We start from the raw sequence: 26,853 nt of genomic DNA, 5'->3' as shown, positions 1-26,853 counted from the left end.
CCTTTTCATGGTCATTTTATTTGATCAAAAAAGAAAAAAATAAATCAAATATACACTTGTTTCTTTCATAATGCTTGTATGACAGCGTTCATGATTGTTAAATTCCTACTGAGTAGTACAATGATCATAAAACTGAGTTGATGCTACGAGCTAGTACATTATTTAAACCCTCTAATTTCATCAGTCATCACCTACTGGTCTGTAACTATACAGATCTACACACGGAAAAAAAAAACAGCGAGCCCTGCTAAGGTGTGTTTGTACCCCAAGTTAATACACAGTGACATTAATAAACAGGGTGTAACTCACCCTGGCGTCTATAATTTATTGGATAACACATGTTAAACTGACTGTACACAGAAAAAACATTTAAAGAGCTATAAATGTACAGCAATTCAAGTTGTGAAGGCCTGATGTCTGTCTATTCTACTGAACAGGAAGCAGTTAATGGCTCGGGACTTGGTGAAAGAAGGCCGTCAAACTGAGCGGCTACTGCTATTCGTATTCGTTGTGGACAGATCACTGATCGTCAGAGCTGACAGACAAAACCTGAGAAAACTGAACATGCAGCCTCCTGAAGTGTTTCCATATTTCATTGTCTTAGATCAGACGTGTCAGGAATAATCAAGCGTTTCAAGCTGATTTATAAACCAGTGTGCTGCGACGTCAAAGTTGTGACTGAAGCAGATGTTTCTGATGTTTTTAAGATCAACTACATACCAGGTCCTAAACAAATAAGGCTTTAGTGTAGTTGCACTTTGTAACTTCACTTTGCACTTGAAGGAGTCCATGATGCAGCAAAAATTCTTGTGGTCTGATAAAAATATAATAGACCTGTGAAATATGCTGGTGGTAGCATCATTTTTTTTTTTAGCTGCAGGTACAAGCAATCTGGTCAAGATTGTTTGGGAATTAATAGTGTGCAGAAAAGTGTTAACTATGCTAACCCATTACCACTGGGATCCAGGATTCAAATCAACAGTGGTGCCATTGGCCGGTCATGGGTCTACATACAGACATGACTGGCTGTATTGGGGGATGGGAGGTGGCCCTGACTGAGATTAAGTGTTGGTAAAAATAAAAATGAATTAAGGGCCCAGGCGCAGTCCTAATTTTAACATTATCGGTCACCTGTGGCAAGACCTCACAAGTACTTGAACTACTTACAACTACTAAAATAAAATAGGGTTTAAATTGTCTAATTAGAAGACAATAAAGTGGTGGACGAGTCTTTATTAATAGTTCATGTTTTAGTTTTTAAACTGCATTAAAAAAATAAGCTTTTTGTTTATTCACAGGTTACATTCATTTCAATAGAATTTGTGGTGATAACCATTTCTGCAATGCCAACTTCCACAGCAAATAGCAAAACAATATGAAACAAGTCTTCTTGTGAGTTTGAATTTTGGGTCATCTGGTTATATTTAAAATGCCTGAAGTTAGGTATAGTTTGAATACTAAGTCATGGCTAAATTGCTAACAACCACAATGGTGAACCAGTTCTGGTTGAAATCTTGCAGTCTTTGTCTAAATAGGTGAACCTTCATAAAGCAACACCAACAGTCACTTTCTGGTGTAAGCAGAAGGCCTGGGAAGGGGGGGTGTGTGTGAATATTTTTACGACACTACACATTACAAAACCCTATTCTTGATAAAATAATTTCTAATAATAAAATGTATATAAAAACAAATACTTAGGAATGTTCTCATATTTAAAATACTAATATTTAGGGTTCAGTACTATGTAAAAAAGACATCAGAACTAATGTATGGCTTTGTACTTTGATTGGCTGATCTACATTTCTGATTATCCACCAACCCGTTGAAGTAGATCAGAAAGATCATGGAAACCTGAATGGAAAAGCAGTTATCAGCAAATGTCAGGCCTCAAATAAGCACACCGTCTACTTGTTCACTTGTTTCTCTAACTCTCTGTATTAAAATACAGAAAAATGACAGAACTGAGACGCTACAGGCGTTAGATTTGGTGCTGACAGATAATCCACTAAGACAAAAATCACTATTAATAATAATAATGTTATAATTCCCATTTAAGCTCACTATTAACCACACATTATTGCACAGATCTAAAAAGTTGGATTTGAACTTGGAACGGTCCTGTTATTCTGCTGTAGGGAACAGGCGTACTGACTGTCAACATCTAAAGGCACGGAAATATTCCCTTAAATCTATATCTAACCTTTAATTTACACAGTGTCAGTCAGAACAGACAAACGGAAACATAAAAACACAAGACAAAAAGTGAGAACACGGCCAGAGAAGTAGACACCAAAGAACGAAACGTGAATGACCATGGGCGGTCAGACTTGGCAGCAATGATCTTCAGTCAGCGTCCACTCCAGCATGTAGCGAGTGGTGCTTTAGTGCAGGAATCGGATGCTCATCTTCTGCTCCACGTCGACCTTCTCCAAAACCTTAAATAAATCGAGCAATATGTAATCAAACCAGAGTAACAAATAAACAAATAAAGCTTTGGCTTGTACACAAGCCCTTGGGGATAATTTGTGCCCCTGTGCATATTTTCCCACAGTTTACTTTTCCATGTCCCATTTTTTCTCATGACCAATATAGCTACAAATGAACTTTGAAATATTTTAAAATGTCAAGACTGTCCTACAAGCTCCTTACAGATTTTGTAAAACCAGTTGTGTGGTCGCAGATGAATCCGATAATCAGACAGCAACATAATACCCTATAATATAAGTGACTGGTTCCCTTCCGAGCTTTTCTCTTGTATTATTTAGGGAGTTTTTTTTGCCTTTGATACTCTTGTCTTGCTCACTAGATGGGTTTTGGTTCTGGACTGTGATGCTGCTTTGAGACAATGTCCAACTGGGCCACATGAAGCAGCAGGTTCTACTAAACCACCAAGTACAACGTACAGGTCCTATGCTAGCCTATTGGCAAGACAATAGAACTGCAGCTTTAGCTTTTACTACAGGGGTGGGGAACCTTTTACCCACTGAGGGCCAGATTAGTAATTACATATCTGGTCACGGGCCACAGACTACAATGACGCAACATACAGCCAAATAATATAGGCTTTATAAATACATGATGCTGATGGTATGTAGTGTTTATATTTGATCTCAGACTTACCTTATCACCAGCTGTGGAATATCTGGGGACAATGACGTCGTGGCAACATAACTCGTATTTGTTATGTCTGTTGTCTCGTCTAAAGTTTAATTAATTGCATAAAGCCCAGACAATAAAATCTAGGAAACATACGGCGGGCCACATTTGATTGAGCGGGGGGCTGTATACGGCCCACGGGCCGGAGGTCCCCCACCCCTGTTTTACTAGATCAAGCTTGTATTGTGAACCTTCCTGCAGATTCCAGTTGAACATCTTATCTAACACAGGGGTTTTTATAACTAGTCCTTGTCTGGAGGGGCACGAGTGCCTGACCGGGGGGCGTGGCATTACGAGAGTTTTTTACTTCTAAAACTAAAGCAATTCATTTTTCACCCACAGGAGACATACAGTATTTCATTACTCTAACTGACCACGCTCACACGCACGTTTAATGTTATTCAGTTCCGTCTGAAAAAAAACCTTCAAAATAGGGCTCACAGCGAAGATAACCGGTGTCAAAAGCAACGACCGCCGTTATAGGACGTGTTTGTGTCTTTAAGAGAGACGCTCTGTTCACAGTATCGATTATAAGTGACTCGGGAGTCAATTCATTTTAAGCGCAGCGTAAGTTTCTTTTCTCAGTCATCTCTCCGTGTTTACTGTTATAATGAATGTTGCGGTTGTAAATAAACACCAACTACTACAGAACATTCTGTGCGACTCGCTTACCTTAAAAAGCTCAGGCTTAATTATACTGAGTATTACCACAGAGTCAGAGTCGTTCTGCCTGTGGAGCTAAACCTTTTCAGTCAGAGCAGATGATCCCGAACTAACCAACTTAGTAATTGATGAACTTTTGTCTATGCTCTGTGAAGTAACGTTTTCTGCTCTCATCTACATCAAAAAGCAAGAACCGCTTATGATTTACCAAAATGAACCACGAATTTATATAATGTGCTGATAGAATCGGCTCAGATGGGGTCGGACTGTATTATCTTTTTAAAATAATATTTTCAATCAGCAAAATTATATAATGTGCACAACATCAATTACGTTCTTTTAGCTTGTCAGAAGCTTTCTCAATGATTTCATGTCAAAAAAGGTTGAAAACCCCTGATCTAACACATGTATGTTGATGTCATTTGGGTTAGTGTGTATTTGCATATGCATTTGATGAAATGATTTTTGCTATGTTGTCTACAGTTAGACACCAGTAAATTAAATGCATTGGCCGAGCCCTACTTACAGTAGGTATAGTATGAGGCGAAACATAAGGATCACCAGCCTTACAGACTGTCAAAACAGCCCTGACGTGCCGACACATGGACTCTACAAGATTTCTGCAGGAGTCCTGTGGTTTCTGGTATCAGGACATTACCAGCAGGTCCTTTCACAGATTAGTGATGCACATGTGTCTGCACATGCCTGTGGACAGGAGTCAGCATGGGCACTCCGACTGACCTGGGTTTCATACACTGTGTGTTTCTCACATTCACCACATTACCAGGACTAAAGCTCTTCTGTTGGTCTGTACCAGACGCTTTAGATTTCATATCTTCTGGCATCGATGACATTTACGTTTTCTGCATTAGCAGGCAACTTTATCCAAAGCGACTTACAGTACTGTGACAGTATACAGTCTGAGCAATTGAGGGTTAAGAGCCTTGCTCAGTGGGGCTTGACCCAGCAACCTTCTGATTACTAGTCTACTGCCTTTTGAGCAGTTCTAAATTACTACAAGACAATGAGTTTTGGCCATGCAACAACAAAACAGTAATTCGTAGCTTGACCCTCCTCAGACCACTGTCTGTGGGTACTCATGACTGCCATATTTTGTCCCAGTCATTTATTTACAATAATAACGCTCTTACTAAATCACTAAGGGTGTCATGCCTGATCATATCTGCTGCTTTCAACACGTGAACTATGAGGAACTACCATCACTTCAACATTTAATAGATCCCTGACTGTCACATGACAATGTCCTAATGTTCTGGCACATCAGTGTATGTGGGAAGGTGAAAGCTGTAAGAAATGAGTGAAGCAGCAAGCAGAAACATATTTTTTTCTTTTTTACGATCGTGTCCCCGCTCTACTTTTATGTAAGTAGCTGAGGCTCGGGTTGGATGTAATTATCTGCTGCCTGTTCACATTGATGTGACTGTCCTAGTTACCCAGAATGATCCAATGATTCCCTCTCTTCTAAATAGGCTGTGTAACTATGTGTAGGGCAGTTGTAGCCTAGTGGTTAAGGTACTGGACTAGTAATTGTAAAGTCGCTGGTTTAAGCCCCACCACTGCCAGGTTGCCACTGTTGGGCGTTTGAGCAAGGCCTTTAACCCTTAATTGCTTAGACTGTATACTGTCACAGTATTGTAAGTCGCTTTGGATAGAAACTAGATAGAAGCTATTTTCCCATAAAGCTTATTATTATGTGTTCACTACATTAGCATGTAGTATGTGTCCATCACTTGATACTACAGTGTTACGCACCTTTATAAACTCGCTGAAGGAGATGCACAGGTCTCCATTGGTGTCAGCCTCTTGGATGGTCCTGTCTGCAATGCTGCCCAACTGCTCATCAGAGATATTCACACCGACCATCATCCGCAGCACCTGAACACACACACCAGAAAAATTAAGGCATATTTACTAAAACCTAAAACACATTAATCATGTAAATAAAGAAAACTAAGCAAAAACTGTGCAAATGATGTAGAGCATTTTCTTCAAAGTAGGATCGCAAATTTTGATGACGATACGAAAACCAACAACTCATAGCGTCTCATGTCTTAAACCACAGCTTTCACTGTGAGGCTGGCCTTCCCAGGATGTAGTAACACACCCTGGACCCTGGACATTAAAATTAACCAATCATAGTGTCACAGTAAATGGGTGTGCTTTGTTATCGCTAACCGTATAACAAGTTTCACCCACTGTGCCAGCTGCAATAATTTTTTGTTTCTTTATTTTCCTAAAGAAGCAACAGACAGACATAAATTCCAAAGTAAGTTTTTGTATTTTTGGTGCGTTTTCTAATGTTTAGGCCGACTGTGTATTTAATTACAATTGAAAACAAAAAAAAGAATGAATAAACTGTTTGTTAGCATTACATTTCATGTACAAAACTTTAAGAGCCAGACCTCAGACACAAGGCCCCTTTTATCTGAAGAAGGATAAATACATGCGTCGTGTTTATTGTTTCTATAACAAATGTTTGTTATGCAAATAATCCAACGACTTCTCGGCAGCTGAGTAAGTCAATGTTTTCCTGTACAGTCACTGAAACCTGTAACATTAGTATAAACCAAGGAGTGCCTGAGCCTAGTCCCTGTACTCTACACATCAGGTATTTTCAGATAACAGGGAGGGGTGGGAACAAAGCTCTCTGTTTCTTGCGTCTGGATTAAAGGTGATGGTCTGCTCACCTGGAGTAGTTCGTCTCGAGATATTTTATTGTCTCGGTCCAAGTCGTACAGCCGAAAAGCAACTGGAAGAGAATAAACAGTAAAGGTCAAAGAACACATATTGGCTGTTTCGTTTTGAGGGCTTTTCTGGAGTCTGAGTTATTTATTTATGTAGATGTTTTACGCCGTGTTTACACAGTGGTTATAATCATGACAGGAAAGGTAGATAATTCTCATATTTCTGTTTATAGTCCTTGTCAAGTAAGGACTTATTTTGAAGTCTTTGGTATAGCACTAGATTGTCGCTCTTGCAAGTATTTAGAACATTCAGTTAGTATAAGTTTGATTTAAATGTGTATATGGCATGGTATTACAGAGTGGAGGAGCTTCCCGCTTACAAGATACACCGATCAACCACCTCCTTGTTTCTACACTCACTGTCCATTTTATCAGCTCCACTTACCATATAGAAGCACTTTGTAGTTCTACAATTACTGACTGTAGTCCATATGTTTCTTTGCATGCTTTGTTAGCCCCCTTTCATGCTGTTCTGATTCTTTACTGGTCAGGACTCTCCCAGGACCACTTCAGAGTAGGTATTATTTGGGTCATTCTCAGCACTGCAGTGACTCTGACATGGTGGTGGTGTGTTAGTGTGTGTTGTGCTGGTATGAGTGGATCAGACACAGCAGCCCTGATGGAGTTTTAAAATACCTCAGTGTCCCTGCTGGACTGAGAATAGTCCACCAACCTAAAATATCCAGCCAACAGCGCCCCATGGGCAGCGTCCTGTGACCACTGATGAAGGGCTAGAATATGACCAACTCAAACAGCAGCAAAAGATGAGCGATCGTCTCTGACTTTACATCTACAATGGAGACCAACTAGGTAGGAGTGTCTAATAGAGTGGACAGTGAGTGGACACGATATTTAAAAACTCCACTCCACTCATACCAGCACAAAACACACTAACACACCACCACCATGTCATTGTCACTGCAGTGCTGAGAATGATCCACCACCTAAATATTACCTGCTCTGTGAGGGTCCTGACCATTGAAGAACAGGGTGAAAGCAGGCTGAAAAGATATGTAGAGAATCAGATGGACTACAGTCAGTAATTGTAGAACTTCAAAGTGCTTCTATATGGTAAATAGAGCTGATAAAATGGACAGTAAGTGCAGAAACAAGGAGGTGATCATAATGTTATGACTGATTAGTGTATGTGTGTGTTCTGGAGGCTGAAAAGATTTACACCTGATATTCATTATTTATGAACAGTAAATACTTCATTTGGAAACGGTGAAACAAAACAACAGAAACAAAACATGAGCCACATTAAGCTATTAACGGTGCTGTGTACTCTGGCGCCCCCTGCTGCTTGAACAACAGCCTCACTGGGTCGCAGACTAGAATAGGTCTTGTATGACATGTGTAGAGCAGTTGGCTATGGCAGTGTTTCTCAACCTTTTTTCAGTCACGGCACCCTTTAAAAGTATGCAAAATCTCAAGTCACCCCAGTCTAAAATGTATTAAAAACGTACACTCTGCATCCCTCGGACTGCTAACACACACGCACACACACCATAAGGTGTCATTTAGGGAGGGAGGGGTAAAAGTGACTTACTTTTAATGGGAAACCTGAGCCTGGGATGATGCACACAATCGCCCTATTCTGGCAGGGCTGGATGAGAGGCAGGACCAGAGCCCTCAGTCGCTCCCTGTACTTGTTTTTGATGTAAGTTAGGCTCGAAAAGCTCAGTTCGCGCCATGAACGAATCAGATTTAACATAATTAAATGAGTTTATAGTTTATTTCTCAATTATTTGTCATTATACTAAGTGCACTGCTTCTTTTCTGCATGTTCTCTCTGTAGCTCGGCAACGGCTCTCTTAACTCAAAAGAAGCTTTATTGGCATGACAAATAAGGACATTCGTATTGCCAAAGCAAGTTAGAGAGAAATAATAAAAAATAACAATAAGAAAGAACAAATATATACAAAACATTTACATGTGCAAAAATATAAAATAGAATACAATATTAATAAAAACAGTGCAAAATAATAACAATAAAAATTATAATATTTACATTATTGAGGTAGTAATAACGATCAGTTTGTGTGTGTGTGTGTGTGTGTTTTATATATTAATAATTTAAATAGTAAATTATTAATATTTTATATTTTTTGCACATGTAACTGTTTTGGATATATTTGTTCTTTCTTATTGTTATTTTTATTTTTTCTCTGTAACTTGCTTTGGAAATACGAATGTCTTTATTTGTCATGCCAATAAAGCTTCTTTTGAGTTTGAGTGTCTCTCTCTTGCGCTCTGTGTGTGTGTGTGTGTGTGTCTCGCTCGCTCTCCGCTCTCCGTTTTCGGATTTGAATTTCGACAATAAACAGCTCTTATTATGACTGATTAATTCCCTCTACTGATGGAAGAGGAATGGGTGGATTACAGCCGAACTGCGCAGAAATAAACATATATGTAGCGGCTCCCAGAAGCGCGACTCGGTTCCTTTTAAAGAGCCGTTCAATAGAATCGGATCGTTCGCGAACGACCCATCACTATCAGAATATTTTTGACGGCACCCCTGATGAAGCCCGGCGGCACCCCAATTGAGAAAGGCTGGGCTATGGTAATGATACAGCTGTGCCAATGCTAAGTAGTGCAAAATAGCCAAACAACAGCTAGTTAGCTGCTTACAAATTGTATTATTCAACAATGTTATGAAAATACAGTCATGTGAAAAGTTAGGACACCCCATGAGGACCTTTGTCTTTTTGAACATATTTCAACATATGAACATTTGAGCTTAATTTGAACAGTATTTAGAGATGGAGCTTATATCATTAAATAAATAAAACTGAAAAAAATTACTTTTAAACACAAGCTGTAAAATGTAATGAACAAAAATGGAAATTTATTGTGAGGAAAAAGTTAGGGCACCCTATGCCCTAATAGCTGGTATTTCCCCCTTTGGCTGAAATAACCTCAATTAGACAATACTACAATAACCATCTCTCACTCCTCCATGCAGAATTTCTTCAGCTGTGTGAGATTTGAGGGGTTTCTTGCATGCACAGCCTGTTTCAAATCACCCCACAGCATCTTAAAAGGATTAAGATCCGGGCCATTCCAGAACTCTCTATTTCTTTCTTTTGAGCCATTCTTTGGTGGATTTACTGGAATGTTTTGGGTCGTTGTCATGCTGCATAGTCCATTTCCGCTTCAGTTTTTGGACAGATGGTCTTACATTTTCCTCAAGCACCCTCTGATACAGTGAAGAATTCATCATGGATTCTATAATGGAGAACTTGCCAGGCCCTGCTACTGCAAAGCAGCCCTAAACCATGACATTTTCACCTCCATGCTTCACAGTTGGTATGAGGTTCTTGTGCTCAAATGCTGTGTTGACATGTCTTCTGTTACTGTGCCCAAATAATTCAACTTTGGATTCATCTGTCCACAGCACAGTTCCAGAAGTCCTGGTCTTTGTGTACTTTAGTCTTGCCCTTCCTCCTTGCACACCGCCCATGAAAATCAAACATGTGCAGTCTCTTTCTGATGGTAGATGCATGTACCCGGACATCAACTGTGGCAAGAGCTACCTGTAGGTCCCGTGATGACATTGTAGGATTATTGGAGACTTCTTTACGCATCTTGCGGTCTGCTCTTGGGCTGAACTTGCTAGGACGGCCTGAACTGGCCCTGTTGGCAGTTGTTTTAAATGTTCTCCACTTGTAAATGATTTTCCAGACAGTGGAATGGCTGATTTTGAATTGTTTTGAGATCTTTTTAAATCCCTTCCCAGACTCATATTCATCCACAATCTTCTTTTTGAAGGCCTCAGAAAGCTCTTTAGATCTCACCATGGTGATACCACTCACTTTAACAATCAAGAGCAAACCAAACTAAAGTCTGAGGTTTACATAAAACTCCAATGTCCTCTAACAATGGTCTAATCATTGCAGCTGATGTGGTGCACCTGATTCTAATTTTAAGTAATAATAAATGCGGGGGTGTCCTAACATTTTCCTCTCAATAAATTTTCATTTTTGTTCATTACATTTTACAACTTGTGTTTAAAAGTAATTTATAATATTTTTTTTTGTTTAGTTATATACAGTAAGTTCCATCTCTCAGTACTGTTCAAATGAAGCTTAAATGTTTAAATATGTTCAAAAATACAAAGGTTTTCATGGGGTGTCCTAACTTTTTCACATGCCTGTAGTTATGAAATATTTGGGGCAGATGCCACAAAAAGGCTTTTTGTCTGTCATGCTGTCGTCATGGAAAATCTCAGATGTCAAAAAGAATCACGCCAAGCTGCAATACATGAGTCACATGCTTAGACATGTATAACTGTGGCTTAAATCTTATTAGAAGAAGTACTGAGAGTAAAAATCTGTCCATCTCATAAAATTTCAGCTGCCTGTCTGCACACAGCCCAAATGTAATAGCAGGTCTGGCTCCACCAGGAAACACTTGGCCAAGGCAGCAATACCCTGGAGAGGGTGCCTATCCATCAAAGGGCTCCGGCCAGCCACTCCTCAGACATAGCAAATCATATCACTGTAGACGCCTAACTGATAGCTTGGCTGAGATTTCAAACCGGATCTCTGTAGTCGTGGGCTGGCATAATATGTCACTGCATAACCCACGTGCCTTGTTTCTTGCTTGTATATTGTTGTATAACCTGGAGACACAAACTCACAAAGCAGTTTGTTGCTCCTGCTGTTGAGGGGCTCAGTAGAGTTGGGGTCTTTATTCTTCTCGTTGTCCTCTACAGGTCGAAAGTGAGCCAATGTCCTCATAAAGCCTCTGAAGTTCACCTGATCCTCTCTGCACCGAAAAGGAAAGGCAGACATGAATGAGTATCATTATAAATGTAAACAGGTGCAGAAACTGTCATCAGTAAGAGCCGTCACGGACCATGTAATATGCAATTTGGTTTGTGTTTAGCAATTTAACGTTTAAAAAAAATTTTTTAAATGCATTTTCCCCCATTTTAGTGTAGTCAAATTGTCTTCCGCTGCTGGGGATCCCTGATTGCAGTCGAGGGGGGTATATTGCCTAAATCACGCCTTCTCCGACCCACATGCAGCCATTCAAAGAACCCTTTTTCACCCGTGCATTCTGCACAGGCGCCTCTCTATCTGCCAATCAGGGTCCTTACACAGCGTTTTCAAGACCCCACCCACATAGTCCGGTCATTCCTGACCTGCAGGCACTGCCAATTATGCCCGCTACATGCCGACCGGTGGAAACGATGTGTTCAGAATCTCGGCGCTGGTGTGCTAGCGGAATAACGTTTTTATTCGCGTAGCATTTAAGTGCCTCACGTTTACTGGTTATTTGCACTATAAGGCTGTCCTAGCAATCCTACGGCAATTCAGTTAGCAATCGGTTAGACAAGATGTCTAGGATGTCGAAGTCTAATGCAGCTAAAAACACGACTCAGGTAACCGAGTTGGAAAACTCGCAACCAATTCTGTAGACGTGGGGGGCGGGGGGTATGTTTTAGGTTTACATATAACCGTTAAGGTAGCTGTGCTGTGTATTGTAGCTTCCATTAATTCGATCATTCGATATATAAGTGTAATTTAATGACTGCTGTGAAATGTGGCATTTTAAATCTGTGATTTTTGAAAAACGAGGTCCGTAAAATTAAGCAGATTTTCCGTTAATTTTGTAGCGCCCTAGTAATCACGCCTGAATTGGCTAGGCTGAGCCGGTGAGTTAATTCATAAACATGTAGAATTCCAACAACATGCGTATGTCAGGAAGGTTTAACACGAAACTCGACAAGCTTTAGAGAATATCAAGTGCTTTTTAACTGATCCACTTGCACAAGCGTTTATCGAAACCACTGACTCAGACTACGGTATCTCCAAGCAGACCAGAAGGATTAAGTCAACACACACCTACAATTATTCTGCGAGAGAACGATAATACAGGCCCTGGTGTGTCGGGAGACAAAATGCTTCCTAGATTACTTCAATGGTAAGAAAAAAAAATTGAAATGTATCAATATTAGCACAGTTACTCACCCCTCAGGAAAGAAAGCATTTATTATTCTATCACCAAGTGGATTGATGGCCAACTCGGGAATTCTTTGAAAATCTTCGCGGCTGAAAACAGAAAAAAAAGGATACAATTGTGAGTGCTAGTTTAAAAAAAAAAAAATACACTAGACACTTGGTTATACTACACTATCCCACCACAAACACAGTTTTAGTCATGTCTGATAAAGCAGTGGTCCCCGTGGGCAATTTATTACCGGGCTGCACAGAAAGAATGAATAATTAGAGATCGCTAGAAAAGCAGTTTTCACTGCTTCTATTTCGGGTCTTATCGTCACCCCTAGGTGAGAGCAGCGTTTCGTTGCAGCAAAAGAAAAGCTCATTTTACATTGTTTGTGAGCAATATTATCAAATCCTCCTTTCCCTGCCGGTCCGTAACATTATATCTTATATGAAACTGGTCTGTGGTGCAAAAAGGTTGGATAAAGAAAAGACCAAATCCTATTTATTTAAAGTATCCTCCAGGCCACCCAAGAAGGATGGGCCCTGCTGAGTCTGGTTCCTCTCAAGGTTTCTTCCTGTAATTTTCAGGGAGTTTTTCCTTGCCACAGTCGCCCTCGGCTTGCTCAACAGGGGTTTTTGTATCTGTTGGTCCTGGATTTTGTAAAGTTGCTTTGAGACAATGTCTATTGTAAAAAGCGGTATATAAATAAAGTTGACTTGACTTGACAAATGCAAGATCATCTTGTTGTTGCAGCAGCACCTCCTACTGTCTGGCCTAGGCATTGGCACTAGTAGTGGGGAAATACTAAGGTAAGGGGTGTCCAAACTACAGCCCACTGGCTATTTGCTGCCGTTACCATTTTTAAAACAGCGAGGTATTTTAGAAATAAAATTAAATAAAATCTAAAACTATCTCCGTCTTCTTTCCCCCAACTTATAACATTAAACCTACATTAATGTTCCTGAGTTTTTGGATTAACATGGGAGATTTAAAGAAATGAATGCAGCAGATGCAGAAAGTTTCAAGCACGCTGTGAAAACATAAAAAAAAAATAGTTCAGAGGTAAGTGTTTAAGTTTAATTTAAATAAGTATAATAATCTTCCCATTAGGATTATGAACTGGTGAGTAAAATCAGCAAAATCTTAGTTTATACAACACTGTCAAAGATAGATAGTCACTCAAATAGAAAGGAAGTGTAATTGTTATTATTCGAGTGGGTCTGTTGTGCTTTTATTTGTTTTATTATATTCCATTTGGGCCCCCCCCCCAAAAAAAAATAAAAATTGGACACCCCTGACTTATGTACAGCAGTGTTAATTTTGACAGCAAATTTTGATTTAGTTTTAGTCATAGTCTTTTGACTAAAATGTAATTTAGTTTTAGTCGTAATTTAGTCATCTGAATTGTTTTAGTTTTAGTCTAGTTTTAGTCGACTAATTATCATAAGACTTTAGTCAACTAAATTTACAGTCGATTCAGTCGACTAAAATACATATTTGTTTGTTTGTTTATTAGGATTTTAACGTCATGTTTTTACACATTGGTTACATTCATGACAGGAACGGTAGTTACTCATTACAGTTTATTTGATTCTCAAGGTTATATCGAACACAGTCATGGACAAATTTAGTGTCTTCAATTCACCTCACTTGCACGTCTTTGGACTGTGGGAGGAAACCGGAGCACCCGGAGGAAGCTCACGCAGACACGAGGAGAACATGCGAACTCCACACTCGTGTTTTTCACGACATCAAATGAGAAATGTGTCCATATATCGACTCTCCTCTTTCTCCCTGTTGACATTGTGGAGTTAACCTAGTTCCATGAGTAAAGACAGTTCACAGGCTAGTCTGGTCTTCCCGGGTTTAGATCAAATGTGTGCGAGTGTGCTCTTACCGAGGTACCGCAAGAGATTAGTACTGATTGGATGGCTAATCGGCTTGTCCCGCCCCTCCACATACGCTAAAGTAGTTCTGATTGGATCTCTTTCTAACTTGTCCCTACCTTCCACAAAACTAAATCAGTTCTGATTGGATGTCGTCCCTGCCAAACATTTTTGTCTCGTTTTTATTCGTTGACGAAAGTGTAAATTCATTTCGTCATAGTTTGTATCCTTTTATGTAGTTTTTATTTAGTTATCGTCTCGTTTTCGTCATGAAAAAAAGGTTCGTTGACGAAAACTATGACGAAAATCATTCGTCAACGAAGTTAACACTGATGTACAGAAGTACATAAGGGTAGGATGTCTTTAGACATGTCAAAAGGGCTATGAGCTAGTCCGTGGTCCTGCTCGTCCATCATGGAAGTCGTACATAAGAGACGCGGGGCAACAACGCAATGAGGGGGATTGAAGATGTCAGACTTTCCTTTTTTATCAGAAAAGTACTTTAAACAGTAGTCTCTTGCTAAGGTTTGGAAGAGAAGCTGCTTTCACCCAATGCTGAGAGAAGTGGGGCAAGTCGTAGCCTAGTGGTTAAGGTACTCGACTCGTAATCAAAAGGTCGCTGGTTCAAGCCCCACCACTGCCAGGTTGCTGTTGTTGGGCCCTTAACCCTCAGTTGCTCAGACTGTAACTGTAATGTAAGTTGCTTTGGATAAAGGCGTCTGCTAAATGTCGAAAATATACAATGAAATGAAATATACACTGTAGGAACACAGATGACGGTGTTTGGAGACTGCCCAGCAAGACAAAAGCTCCTGCTCCAAAATCATTATAACAAAGCTTGACTGAAATTTGAGTCAGATTACATGGACAAAACGAGCAGTGGTATTTTTTTGCATGGCATTGTCCAAGCCAATAGCAATGTAAAGCATGTGTGACTGTTCATAGAATTAAATACATCCCAGGAGCTTCATTATTCATTTGACCATCAAGACAATCAAGACATTTTGTTTTCAGACCTTGGCAAAAGGCCCCTGTTCCATATCAGTTTAAATGGGAGCTGTCTTTTTTTTCTATGGGCACAGAGAATCTTCACAGACATGATTGGTATGTCTAGACCTGGATTGTCACCGTGTTTGTTTGTGTATTAGGATTTTAACGTCATGTTCCACACTTCGGTTACATTCATGACAGAACAGGTAGTTACGGGTTACACATCATTCATTAGATCAAGTTCAATGTCAAACACAGTCACAAGCAATTCTGCATCTCCAGTTTACCAAACATACAGGTCTTTGGACAATTTGAGAAAACCAGAGCTCCTGGAGAAAACCCACACAGACATGAGGAGAACATGCAAACTCCATACAGACAGCCCTAGAATGCTCAAGCTGGGAATCATATCTCGGGCCTTCTAGCTGTGAGGCGACAGTGCTACCCACCAAACCATTGTATCGTCCGACACACTGGATGTATTCCTATCTTGCGCAAACTGACGCAATGCTACTTTGACCAGGATGAAGTGGTGGTAGAAAATGTTAATTACCAGTGTAATTAAAAGCTAACTCCAGGGCACTTAAGTGGCTCAGTGGTTTAATACCCTAGCTTAAACTATTTATTTGCATTTGTCTTGCAAAGCCTTGCTAAGACTTCCCGAACAACCATTGTTTTGTGTCAACTAAGAAATGTCTCAGTCACCTTCAACTTAAGCAATAGAGTGTGACAGAAACAATGTATCGCATTTGTCCTCAGACAAGGACACAGAGCCACCATCATCAGGTGTTTCAACCAGATCTGAACTGAACGAACATAAATTGTCACTATAAACAAACACAAACCCCTATATTCAGTTCACTCAGCTCACAGATCCATCATCGAGACCAATGCTGACTGGTGTGCCCTGATTCACTAATGACAACATAGAGGACTAGAACTGTTTGAATAGTAAATACAAAGCATGATCTAACATGACTCATGAAAATACATTCACATTCAGTTTCATACCACTCCAAATCAGTAAAAGCTGGGACAGTATGAAAAATGCAAATAAAAAAAAAAAACCACAGCATTTCTAACATTTAATTTGAATTTTATTTAGTTGCAGACGGAATGAACTCAAGATATTTCATGTCCTGTCTGCTCAACTTCATTTTATTTGTTGATACTGGTCTATTCCTGCATTACAGGTCAGCAACGCATTACAAAAAAAGTTGGGACAGGGCACTTTAATGCTAATAATGAGGTAAAAAAAAAAAACCCAACAAAATAATATAATTTAATTGTCAGGTGATTGTAATCACAATCACAAACAATATTCATGAAAGACTGAGTATCTGAAAAGCAAAGATGGGCAGAGAATCTCAAGTTTTACAACAAATGTGTAAGAAAATTATTGAAATGTTAACAACAATGTTCCTCAAAGAAAAAAATTCATAAAGATTTGCATATTTCTCCATCCATAGTGCATAATATCATTATACGATTTGAGGTTGGAATTTCAGTTATTGAAGGACAAAGGTGCAAGTCTATGCTGACCTCCGATCCCTCAGATGACACAAATACGACACATCAATAGCTGATATAACAACATTCACAAATGCTACTTAAAACCAGAGGTGGAAAGAGTACTAAAATATTGTACTCAAGTAAAAGTACTATTACTTTAATGAATTTTTACTTAAATCAAGTAAAAAGTAACTCATTTAAAATGTACTCAGAGTAAACGTTACTTAGTTACTTTTTTAACAGGAGAGGGGGTCTCTTCTGTGTAATGCAAACAGGACAAGTGAATATAAATCTCACAATAGTTGTTTTTTAATTAAAATATAATAGAAAAAAACATGTTGATACATTTAAAACATTTAGGGATGTGTAATGTGTCATTTTAGTCCCATAAAACTTTTTCAAACTGTACAACCACTAGTGATGTGTCGTAGAACGATTCGATTCTATTGAACGGCCCTTTAAACTGAAACAAAGGAACCGATTCAAGCTTCTGGGAGTCGTTAAAGGAACCGAGCCAAAAGATCCGACTCCCCATCGCAGAATTCACTGCAGCAGTTTCCCAGACGTATTTTTTTTTCCCTCAGTAACGGATGTTATTTAAAATGTAGCGAATTACAATTCTTACTTCAAAACATACTTAAGTAAAAGTAAAATTACAGGCTGTAAAATTTACTTTAAAAAATACAAGTACACAAAAAACTACTAAGGAATGTAATTCCTTACTTTCCACCTCTGCTTAAAACGTTACTGAGCAAAAAAAGATCCTAATGCCAATCATGTCCAGAAGCAGCAACAGGTTCTCTAAGCTCTAAAGCATCAATGAATAATTTGTAATTATTTTTTTGGTTTGCCATGATAAACCAGGGCATTTCAACCTTAATCTAGGTCTGTAGCCCTATTTTAAAATTCAAAAAAATTACATTTCATGCACCCCTCTGTAACTTCAATCCTTAACCCATAGGATAACTTTGCATACTTGTAAGCATTTTAAACAATTTATATTACTATGAGCATAAATAAATGTATTAAAATAGGGCAAGCTACAAACTTCAAACATTATTTTAAAATATTTCTAGAATTAGTTGCATTTGCCCAGAGCTTTGTTTATAAAAATATTTTGTGCTTTCTGGACATTTCAGGCTACTTCACAGTCCCCAAGGTTGCAAACTACCATGATACACACAGTTTCAAAGCAACAACTGAAAAAACAACCCCAACAAGTTTGCTTAAATGTTCAGTGGACGATTTATCATGGTTTACGGGGCTGAATTAGTTTGAAGTGTATTATGTTAAAGCGACTTGCTCTCAGACAAGTAAAGCAATGACAGAAAGCTCTTGTGTAAATGCTACAACTACTATACAACAAAAGATAAATAATAATAAATAATGGCCATGTGAAAACAAAGCCAAGACCATAAAAGAATGTGGGGTGAATAAAACGGTATAGAACGTATTGAGTTTGTCAAAGGTGAGGCATTAAAGCTCTTTAAATTCAGATTACACAAAAACTAGCCCATAATTAAGGGGTTTGAACGTGCTGTCCAGTTCCAGTATGACTGTGCTTTTATACAAAGCAAGGTCCACAAAGACATGTTAACCAATCTTCTTTGTGAACTAAGTGCCAGTATATCCACAAAGTTTGGCACAAAGTGGGAAGCCATGACCCACCTATGCTTGAAAAGACAGAAGCTGCGTCCGAAATCGCATACTTACAGAGTACGTACTAGATTGGATGAAGTATGCACTACTCGGCCGGTAAAAAGGTACATACTTTCAGTACAGAAGTATGCAGTATGCACACAACACCGCTACGTACTACATCCGCCATCTTACCAACGTCAAGTGAGGACGTGAGGACGTGATGACGTAATATCACCCTAGTTACAGACTCATTACAAACCCCACTCGCCAATATTTTGGATATTTGTCGTCTTTTTGTTATTTATTTGTCTTTAAAAATTTTTATTTTATTTATCTTAAGTAGGTCATCCGGGTACTTCTCGCGTACCTCTTTGTGTATACTGTGTATTCGGACATACTAACCGCTCTTGCGTCCTCATTTCGCGTACTATTGAGTATGGGAGTATGGTATTTCGGACGCAGCTAGAGTCTTTTGAGAAATAGGGCAGTTGTAGCCTAGTGGTTAGGGTACTTGACTAGGTCACTGGTTTAAACCCCACCACTGCCAGGTTGCTGCTGTTGGGCCCTTGAGCAAGGCTCTTAACCCTCAATTGCTTAGACAGTATACTATCACAGTACTGTAAGTCGCTTTGGATAAAAGCGTTTGCTAAATGCTGAAAATTTAAATGTAGGAACGTTTCAAAACAATGTAACTTAAATATTTAATAAAGTTCTCACTTTTACTTTGCCTTGAACTTTTTTAATGTGTGGAAGACATCTAGTTTTTTTATATTTACAAAATATAATCAAAACATCTTTTCTTCATAACTTTGAAATGAAAAATCTAATCTAGGTGAAGATTTGTAAAAATTTTCCATTTTTCCTTTTCATAAATGGGGTTTGCATTTATTTAGCAATAGTAAACAATAGTAAACAGTTGTAAGCCAGTAAAGTAAGAGTAAGGAAACGCACCAACACCACATTTTTTTTTAAACACAAACATTCTTGTAAATGGAAGTTTCACCTAGATTAGATAATGCAGACAGAACAGAAGATAAGCAACAACACACCGATCACGCCACAAGCCCAGAACATATACAACAAATACCAGACTAACTAAAAAGCACTTTTTTTTGTATGTTTATGATGTTGAATGCACCCAACATACATGTTTAAAACTTAATATGGAATATATTGAAAGCTTAATTTGTTAAATGGTTCAGGTTGAATTGTTACAGTCCCATACAAATGAATGCAAGCTGTCTTAGTTAGCATTAGAACTTACAGGTCTGCTAATGAAGAATCTGACTTAACCAGTATTTAGTTCAACTATGTTGGTACCTAAGCTTTATGTGGGACCTGCCTTATAGTATATTAATATCTTTCTATTTTTGAAACAGATTGCTACAATTGTATTCAATGTTCGGCGGTGATTTTAACTGGTATTTTAAAGGCTTTTACAATATACAGATGACTACTTTCTACAACACACCAGCTCCCAAAGCAGACATACAACAATTAACCCTGCTTTTACATGATAAGTGTTTTGCATTCCACTCATCACCAGGCTGGGCGCATTAAATGTAAAACAATACATAATACTAACTTAGTTTAAATAAGAATGCTCTGCAGTTTATAAAAACTAGAGATGGAGGGATCGATCGGCTATGTATTGAAATCGGCCGATTTTTAATCAAAAGATAATTCAACCGATCCCATCTGAGTCGATTCTATGAGCACATTTTATAAATTTGTGGTTCACTTTGGTAAATCGTAAGCGGTTCTAGCTTTTGATGTAGTTGAGAACAAAAAACGTTACAGAGCCAATCAGAGGCAAAAGTTTATTAATTACTAAATTCATTAGTTCAGGATCATCTGCTCTGACTGACAGAAAACTTTTAGCTCCTTAGACGGAACGAGTCTGACTCGGTTACCGCTCTGTGGTAATAGCAGTTTAATTAAGCTTTTTAATGAAGCTTTTTAATGTAAGAGAGTCACACAAAATGTTCTGTAGTAGCTGGTGTTTATTTAAAACCACGACATTAATTAATAACAGTAAACACAGAGAGATAACTGAGAAGAGAAACTTACGCTTCGCATAAAATGAACCGTTCCCTGAATCACTTATATCGATACTGCGAACAGAGCGTCTCTCTTAAAGACACACACACATGTCGTTGCTTTTGTCACTGGTTCATCTTCACTGTTAGACCTATTTTTAAGGTTTTTTCAGACTGAACTGGATAACATAAACCTGTGTGTGTGTGTGGTCAGTTAGACTAATGAAATACAGGGGTTGGACAATGAAACTGAAACACCTGTCATTTTAGTGTGGGAGGTTTCATGGCTAAATTGGACCAGTCTGGTGGCCAATCTTCATTAATTGCACATTGCACCAGTAAGAGCAGAGTGTGAAGGTTCAATTAGCAGGGTAAGAGCACAGTTTTGCTCAAAATATTGCAATGCACACAACATTATGGGTGACATACCAGAGTTCAAAAGAGGACAAATTGTTGGTCAGAGAGTCAGAGAGTCAGAGAGGTTTTATTGTCATTTCAGCTACATACAAGTACATATTGAAACGAAACAGCGTTCCTCTAGGATCACGGTGTAACACGGTACAAAAAGTGCAAGACAATACAAAACAGTGCAAATACAACAATAATACAAAAAATCCTATAATAAATAACTACAAAAGATATTCCTTATTATCCCTAATCTAAACAAGTAATTAGAACACAGGACTAAAGACAAGTGTTAGTACATGATGGTGAATAGATGGTACAATGGTTCCTGAGGTAGTGACATGTTGTACATTAGCAGCGTAAAATTGGCAATGCAGATAAGGTGCCTAAAAAGTAAATATGGTGCAAAATACAAGTAAGGTGCAGAAATTATTGTGCATTTCCAGGAGGTGTGCAAAAATGCAAGTAACAGTCAATACAGTTCAGTGTGGCAGCAGAAAATGTCCGGAGGAAATTGTTACAGTACTGAGTTTAGGAGTCTGATTGCTTGTGGGATAAAACTGTTACACAGTCTGGTTGTGTTAGTCCGGATGCTGCGGTATCGTCTCCCAGACGGGAGCAGAGTAAAAAGTCCATGTGATGGATGGGTTGGATCGTCCACAATGCTGAGAGCTTTGCGGATGCAGCGGGTGTTAAAAATGTCCGTGAGAGATGGAAGAGCGACCCCGATGATCTTTTCAGCTGTCCTCACTACTCGCTGGAGAGTCTTACGGTCCGATGGTGCACGTCTTGCTGGCGCATCTGTGACCAAGACAGCAAGTCTTTGTGCAAGACAGCAAGTCCCCCGATCGGAATCGGCTATCAGCCGATGTCCCTGAAAGGAGATCGGAATCGGTGCCAAAAACCCCGATCGGTTCATCTCTAGTCATAACAGATTTAGGGTTTTGTGAAACACTGAGAATCAGTTTTTCTCCACCATGTCTGTGCTTCCCTTTTGTCGATGTCATATAAATAATTTATCTAGTTTGTGGCACTTTGATAAGGTGAAACATTTGGTCAAAGTTCAATCAGATTAAAAAATCTGAGCATCTGAAAGCACTCCTGGATGACATTGATGTCACTGACTGGCCCTCACATTCCCCAGACTGAGAACCTTTGGCACACTATGTATCAGTGTATGTATCAGCTCACTAATGCCCTGATTCAGTTCTGGGAACAGATCCCCCGGTACACCATCTGACGGCTCATCAGATGCATGCCCAGATGTTGTCGGAAGTGCATACAGGCATGTGAGGCACCATACACACCACTGACCACATTATGGTTTGCTGTGATGATATTCGTGCAAATTGGATCAGCCTGTGATTTTTTTACACATCACCTGAGGTCTGATTTAAGTGTCCTCTTCATTTTTTAACACTATGTATTAGAGCTGGGCGGTTCCTGAATCACCCGGGTTAATGATTCGAATCCTCGTACTGAATCAGGAAACACGAGTCCCAGGTCTCAATTAACCCGGATCCTATGAATCCGCTGACTGGCTGCTAAGTACACAAGGCGAGAGAGCAGACTCACTAAAAACACAGCAGACTCATGATTTGGCTGAACCGGCTTCACTCCAGTCCATGCTATTATTATTATTATTATTATTATCAGTAGTAGTGGTATAGATTAGTAATGCAGCATATTTTCTTGTAAGCAAAACAACAACAAAATGTAGTTATGTTATTATTAAAATGCAAATGCGTACCACTTAAGGAGTATCATAGCCCTTCTCCCATGGTAATTTATTGACTGTTTGTTTTGGTGCCACTGTGGCTGCCTGACTGGGTCAAGTTACCCTGGCAATTTGTCATTGACTATCCCTCTTGAACCCATTGACCCATTAATTAGATTAGATTAACCCGAGTCCATAAAATGAACCAAATTTACCACCATGTATGTGTATGTATAAGGGGTTGCCACAGCAACTCTAGTCCGCATACCAGACCTAGCAAGGATGCCCTTCCTGATGCAAACTTCCTTTTTTTTTATCTAAGCTTTGGACCGGCACTGGGAGCTCACTGACAAGTAAACCTTCCCAATGGTTACGCTTCATAGTGTAGAAGCCTGACCCCCAATCTTAGTGGTAGGGAGCTACTGTAATGGGTTTGTTTGTTTAATTCTTAACAGCATGTCAGCTGCTATGGCTATCATCAAGGCTGGATAATAGACTTAGTCTTTAAACATCAAAGTAGAGGGTCGATTTGCTTTCTTAACTTGTGTGTATAGTGGTTAGAGTGTTTTGTGACTATGAGGGTGTAGAGTTTAATTGTTTTTTAAATGCTACTACTGGGGGAGGGGGATGTACCGAGGTGATATGGTAGAATTTTGTTCTAATGGGTGATGATATTGGTAAGAATGTGGTCAATTTTGCATCTCCAGTTTTTGTACTTCGGTGTCAATCCATAAAGATATGAGGGAAATGAGAATGTTGGGAATGTTTTTACATTCAGGTGCTATTGGACACAAGTTATAAGCATTAACACATCTAGATTCAGCTTACAGCACTTGCAAATATTAAGTAAAAGACATTATGCCATTTGTATGCTGTAACAACTTCAGACCAGCTTATACTACAAACCCTTAAAGCAATTACTTACTTATATATTAACTTTTTTAGAACAGCATAGAACAAACTAGTAAATATATTACTTCTGCTAAGTTCCTGAAAGTGGACGGACAGACTCAAATCACAGTAACATAAAACTAAACACAGAAAGTTACCAATGAAATCTGATTACTTAATCTTCTCCTAGTTCAACTGTTTTCAAAAATGGCCTTAGTGGAAAGAATCTGGTTCAAGCATACGTGCAAGAATTGCCCTGATCAGTCCAACTGCAGCTCTCTGGGAGCATAGTGATTTCAAACATCACAATTCCCAAATGATCACTTCTTCGGTTTAAACTTTAGACACAGTAAGACGACTGAACATTACAAAATCTTAATGCTCAACCTCACTGGTAAACCTCAGAGCAAACCGATTCATCCTCTGTGTGTCTGTGTGTGTACCTGAGAGCTCCGTTCTCCCCCTTATCCAGGCTGTGGAACCGACTGTAGAGGCGTGTGATCTGACTGTGAGAAACTGTAAAAGATAAAATAAAAGGACAAAATTAAACGTCTTTATTTAACTAAGACACTAAAATACTCTGTAAGGTCTGGTGGGATCTATAGACACATGAATTGTTAGACTAAGAGTTGACTTTTTCAGTACACTCCACATATTCAGGCAATTTCCAAAGCTTAATTTTCATCCGATTCAGCCACTTCCAAAACAATTTGGCACAACAGACCTCCAAACTTTTTTCTGGTTGATGTGACCAAGTGTGTTCATTTTGAAGCAGAGGCTTTTTTTCCTCGTCTGCCAGTCTCTGAGCCCAAGGAGATGTCAAGCTTGCTCGTTGGTGCCTCTGGATCGAAAACTTTGTCTGTTTTACACCGCTTTATCCTATTCAGGGTTGCGGTGGGTCAGATTCACCTGGCAAAAGGTAGGAAACACCCCAGATAGGCTGGCAGTCCATCACAGGGCAAACACACACACACACTTAGAAGTTTTTTAATAGCTTTAATTGACCTGACTGCATGTCTTGGACTTGTGGGAGGAAACCGGAGCACCCAGAGAAAACCCACTTGGACACAAGGAGAACATAAAACTCCACACACAAAGGACAATGACCGTCTGGCTGGGGAATCAAACCCAGTCCATTCTTAAAGTGAGACGAGAGCGATAGCCACTGTGCCACTGTGTCGACTGCTTTGAGTTAATGTTTATAATTAAAGAGCTTTCCAAATAAATTCGACTTGACCTGTCACCAGGTGACCGTACTTTCTAACAAGAGCAACAAACTAGCCTTATTTATATGGCACAAAGAAATCATCAGCTATAGTCAACCAATCACCAACAACAAATCAGATCATAGAACAAAATCAAATGACATTCAAGAACTGCAGATGAATCATCTAATTTGCTAAATGTAAAGATTAACCCATTACATTTCCAAAAGCTCTACAAGTAAACGTATAAAAGTTGTTTTAATCATTTAGTGACAGGTAAAACAAACCGTTGCAGAATTTAAAATCCCAAGACTACCATACTGAGTTACATGACCTCACTGTCTGGAGTAACCACATTATTACTTGACTTAATTATATAGGCCTATGGGTAAATGGCTCTATGGGAGCTTCACTAGTACTACTTGTAAGAATCTACTTTGAGGTTTATCTAGCCAGTCTACTATATAAACCTTGACCCTTTGAGGAGAACTTACATCCAGTTTCTTTTTTAATCTCCTCAATGTCCTCTTCTCTCAGTAACGATGAAGCTCTGGAACCCATGTTTGTTCCTTAGGTCTTTAGGTCGACTGTCAGTACAGCTCCTCTGTCTTCTCTCAGTTGCTAAGCTAACGATTTCACACAGCGACTGGTTAGCAACCTAGCTAATGAATAACAAAACAAACACCGCTCGATATATTTGCACTAAGTTTACGCCCCGGCAGCTGTTTCAAATAAAAGTTAATATAGCGTTTTATGTTAAACAGACTTTATATAAAATAAAGTACTGAGCTAACAGCCTGGTACAGCTTGGACACCTCTCTGTTACTACTCGCTGTCTACTTACTACGGTCTAACGTCAAGTGGTGACGAAACACTCTGGGTGTTATCTAGTGAACAGTTAAATTCCGCCCCTAAGATATAATTGGCTAGATGTGTCTCAAGCAGTTCGCCTATTGGACATCTCCGACGTCGTTCACAAATATCACCGTGTCCCAAAAAGCTTTCTTAATGGAAAAAAATAACGGGGTAGAGGAGGCGCTTTGTATACTCAAAAACACACCAAACACACCCTTCATAGTGCACTTTATACAGAGTATAAAGGTATTTGGAACAAAGCCTTGAACTTAAACGGCTACCGTGACTACAACTAGCAATCAACTAGACTTTGCTATTTTTTTTCTAGATGGACAGGAAGATTCACCTTGAAAGCAGACATACGTTGCAAATGTCTAAAGTACAATTGTGTTTTTGGGATTTTATTATTGATATTATTGTTTATTCAGAAAACAAACAAAACAAAAAAATCATGTTATTGGCAGTCAATAATTAGACTAGTGCTTAAGTGAGCTGAGGATTTTTGGTGGCTCACTTTGTTGAAACGGTTGAATCCTGACAAACCACTTTCTTTCCAGAATATACATTGGAGGGAATTTTTTAAAATTGTTACATTGTTACAGCTGCTAATTTTGACACTTGTAACAACATTTTACTGCAAGATTATCAAGTAATGTTCCAACAACTGTTTTGCAACATCCCAGTCTGCTTTTTAGCACAACATTGTAAAAAATGTCTTGTCTTGTCAAGGAAGGAAGCAAAAGTTTTGTGTACAGTTTTGTCTTAAAATGTAAATGTACGCAGCAGGATATTCCGCTAGCACACCAGCGCAGAGATTCTGAACTCCTCTGTTTGAAATTTTGCGTTGCCACTGGTTGGCTGGGTGCCATCTAGCGGGCATAATTGGCAGTGCCTGCAGCAGACACGATTCTGCTAGGGCGGGATGACCGGACTATGTGGGTGGGGTCTGCAAACGCTGTGTAAGGACCCTAACTGGCAGATAGAGAGGCGCCTAGGTGAAAAAGGGTTCCGCAAAGGGCTCGGAGGAGGCGTGAGCAGCAATATACCCACCTCGACTACAATTAGGGATCCCCCAGCAGCGGAAGACAAATTGACTACGCTAAACTGGGAGAAAATGGGAGAAAATAAATAAATAAAAATAGAAAAAAAATTTAAATGTAACAGACTATATAC

The 26,853-nt window shown here is 39.2% G+C and overlaps 1 protein-coding gene across 1 annotated transcript; it reads right to left on the bottom strand.

The window, feature by feature from the left end:
• On the bottom strand, positions 1-25,695 carry chp1 (calcineurin-like EF-hand protein 1). The gene is made up of 7 exons (XM_062995772.1): positions 25,320-25,695; positions 24,064-24,136; positions 12,563-12,643; positions 11,227-11,354; positions 6,528-6,589; positions 5,593-5,715; positions 1-2,435 (listed from the first exon to the last, which is right to left on the bottom strand). The coding sequence occupies exons 1-7, from the start codon at positions 25,384-25,386 to the stop codon at positions 2,382-2,384; spliced, it is 588 nt and encodes a 195-aa protein (XP_062851842.1). The 5' UTR covers positions 25,387-25,695; the 3' UTR covers positions 1-2,381.
• Between the last annotated feature and the right edge of the window lie 1,158 nt (positions 25,696-26,853).

Source organism: Trichomycterus rosablanca, chromosome 5 (genome assembly GCF_030014385.1).
Source record: "Trichomycterus rosablanca isolate fTriRos1 chromosome 5, fTriRos1.hap1, whole genome shotgun sequence".
In the NCBI taxonomy this organism is placed as follows: Eukaryota; Metazoa; Chordata; class Actinopteri; order Siluriformes; family Trichomycteridae; genus Trichomycterus; species Trichomycterus rosablanca.
The sequence above is the reverse complement of the archived record's forward strand: the minus strand, read 5'-3'. Positions and strand labels throughout refer to the sequence as shown.

Coding starts and splice junctions, on each gene's coding strand:
- chp1 (XM_062995772.1), bottom strand. CDS start 25,386: ATGGGTTCCAGAGCTTCATCGTTACTGAGAGAAGAGGACATTGAGGAG. Junction 24,137..25,319: donor GATTAAAAAAGAAACTGGAT/GTAAGTTCTCCT, acceptor TATCTTTTACAG/TTTCTCACAGTCAGATCACA. Junction 11,355..12,562: donor AATGCTTTCTTTCCTGAGGG/GTGAGTAACTGT, acceptor TTTTCGGTGCAG/AGAGGATCAGGTGAACTTCA.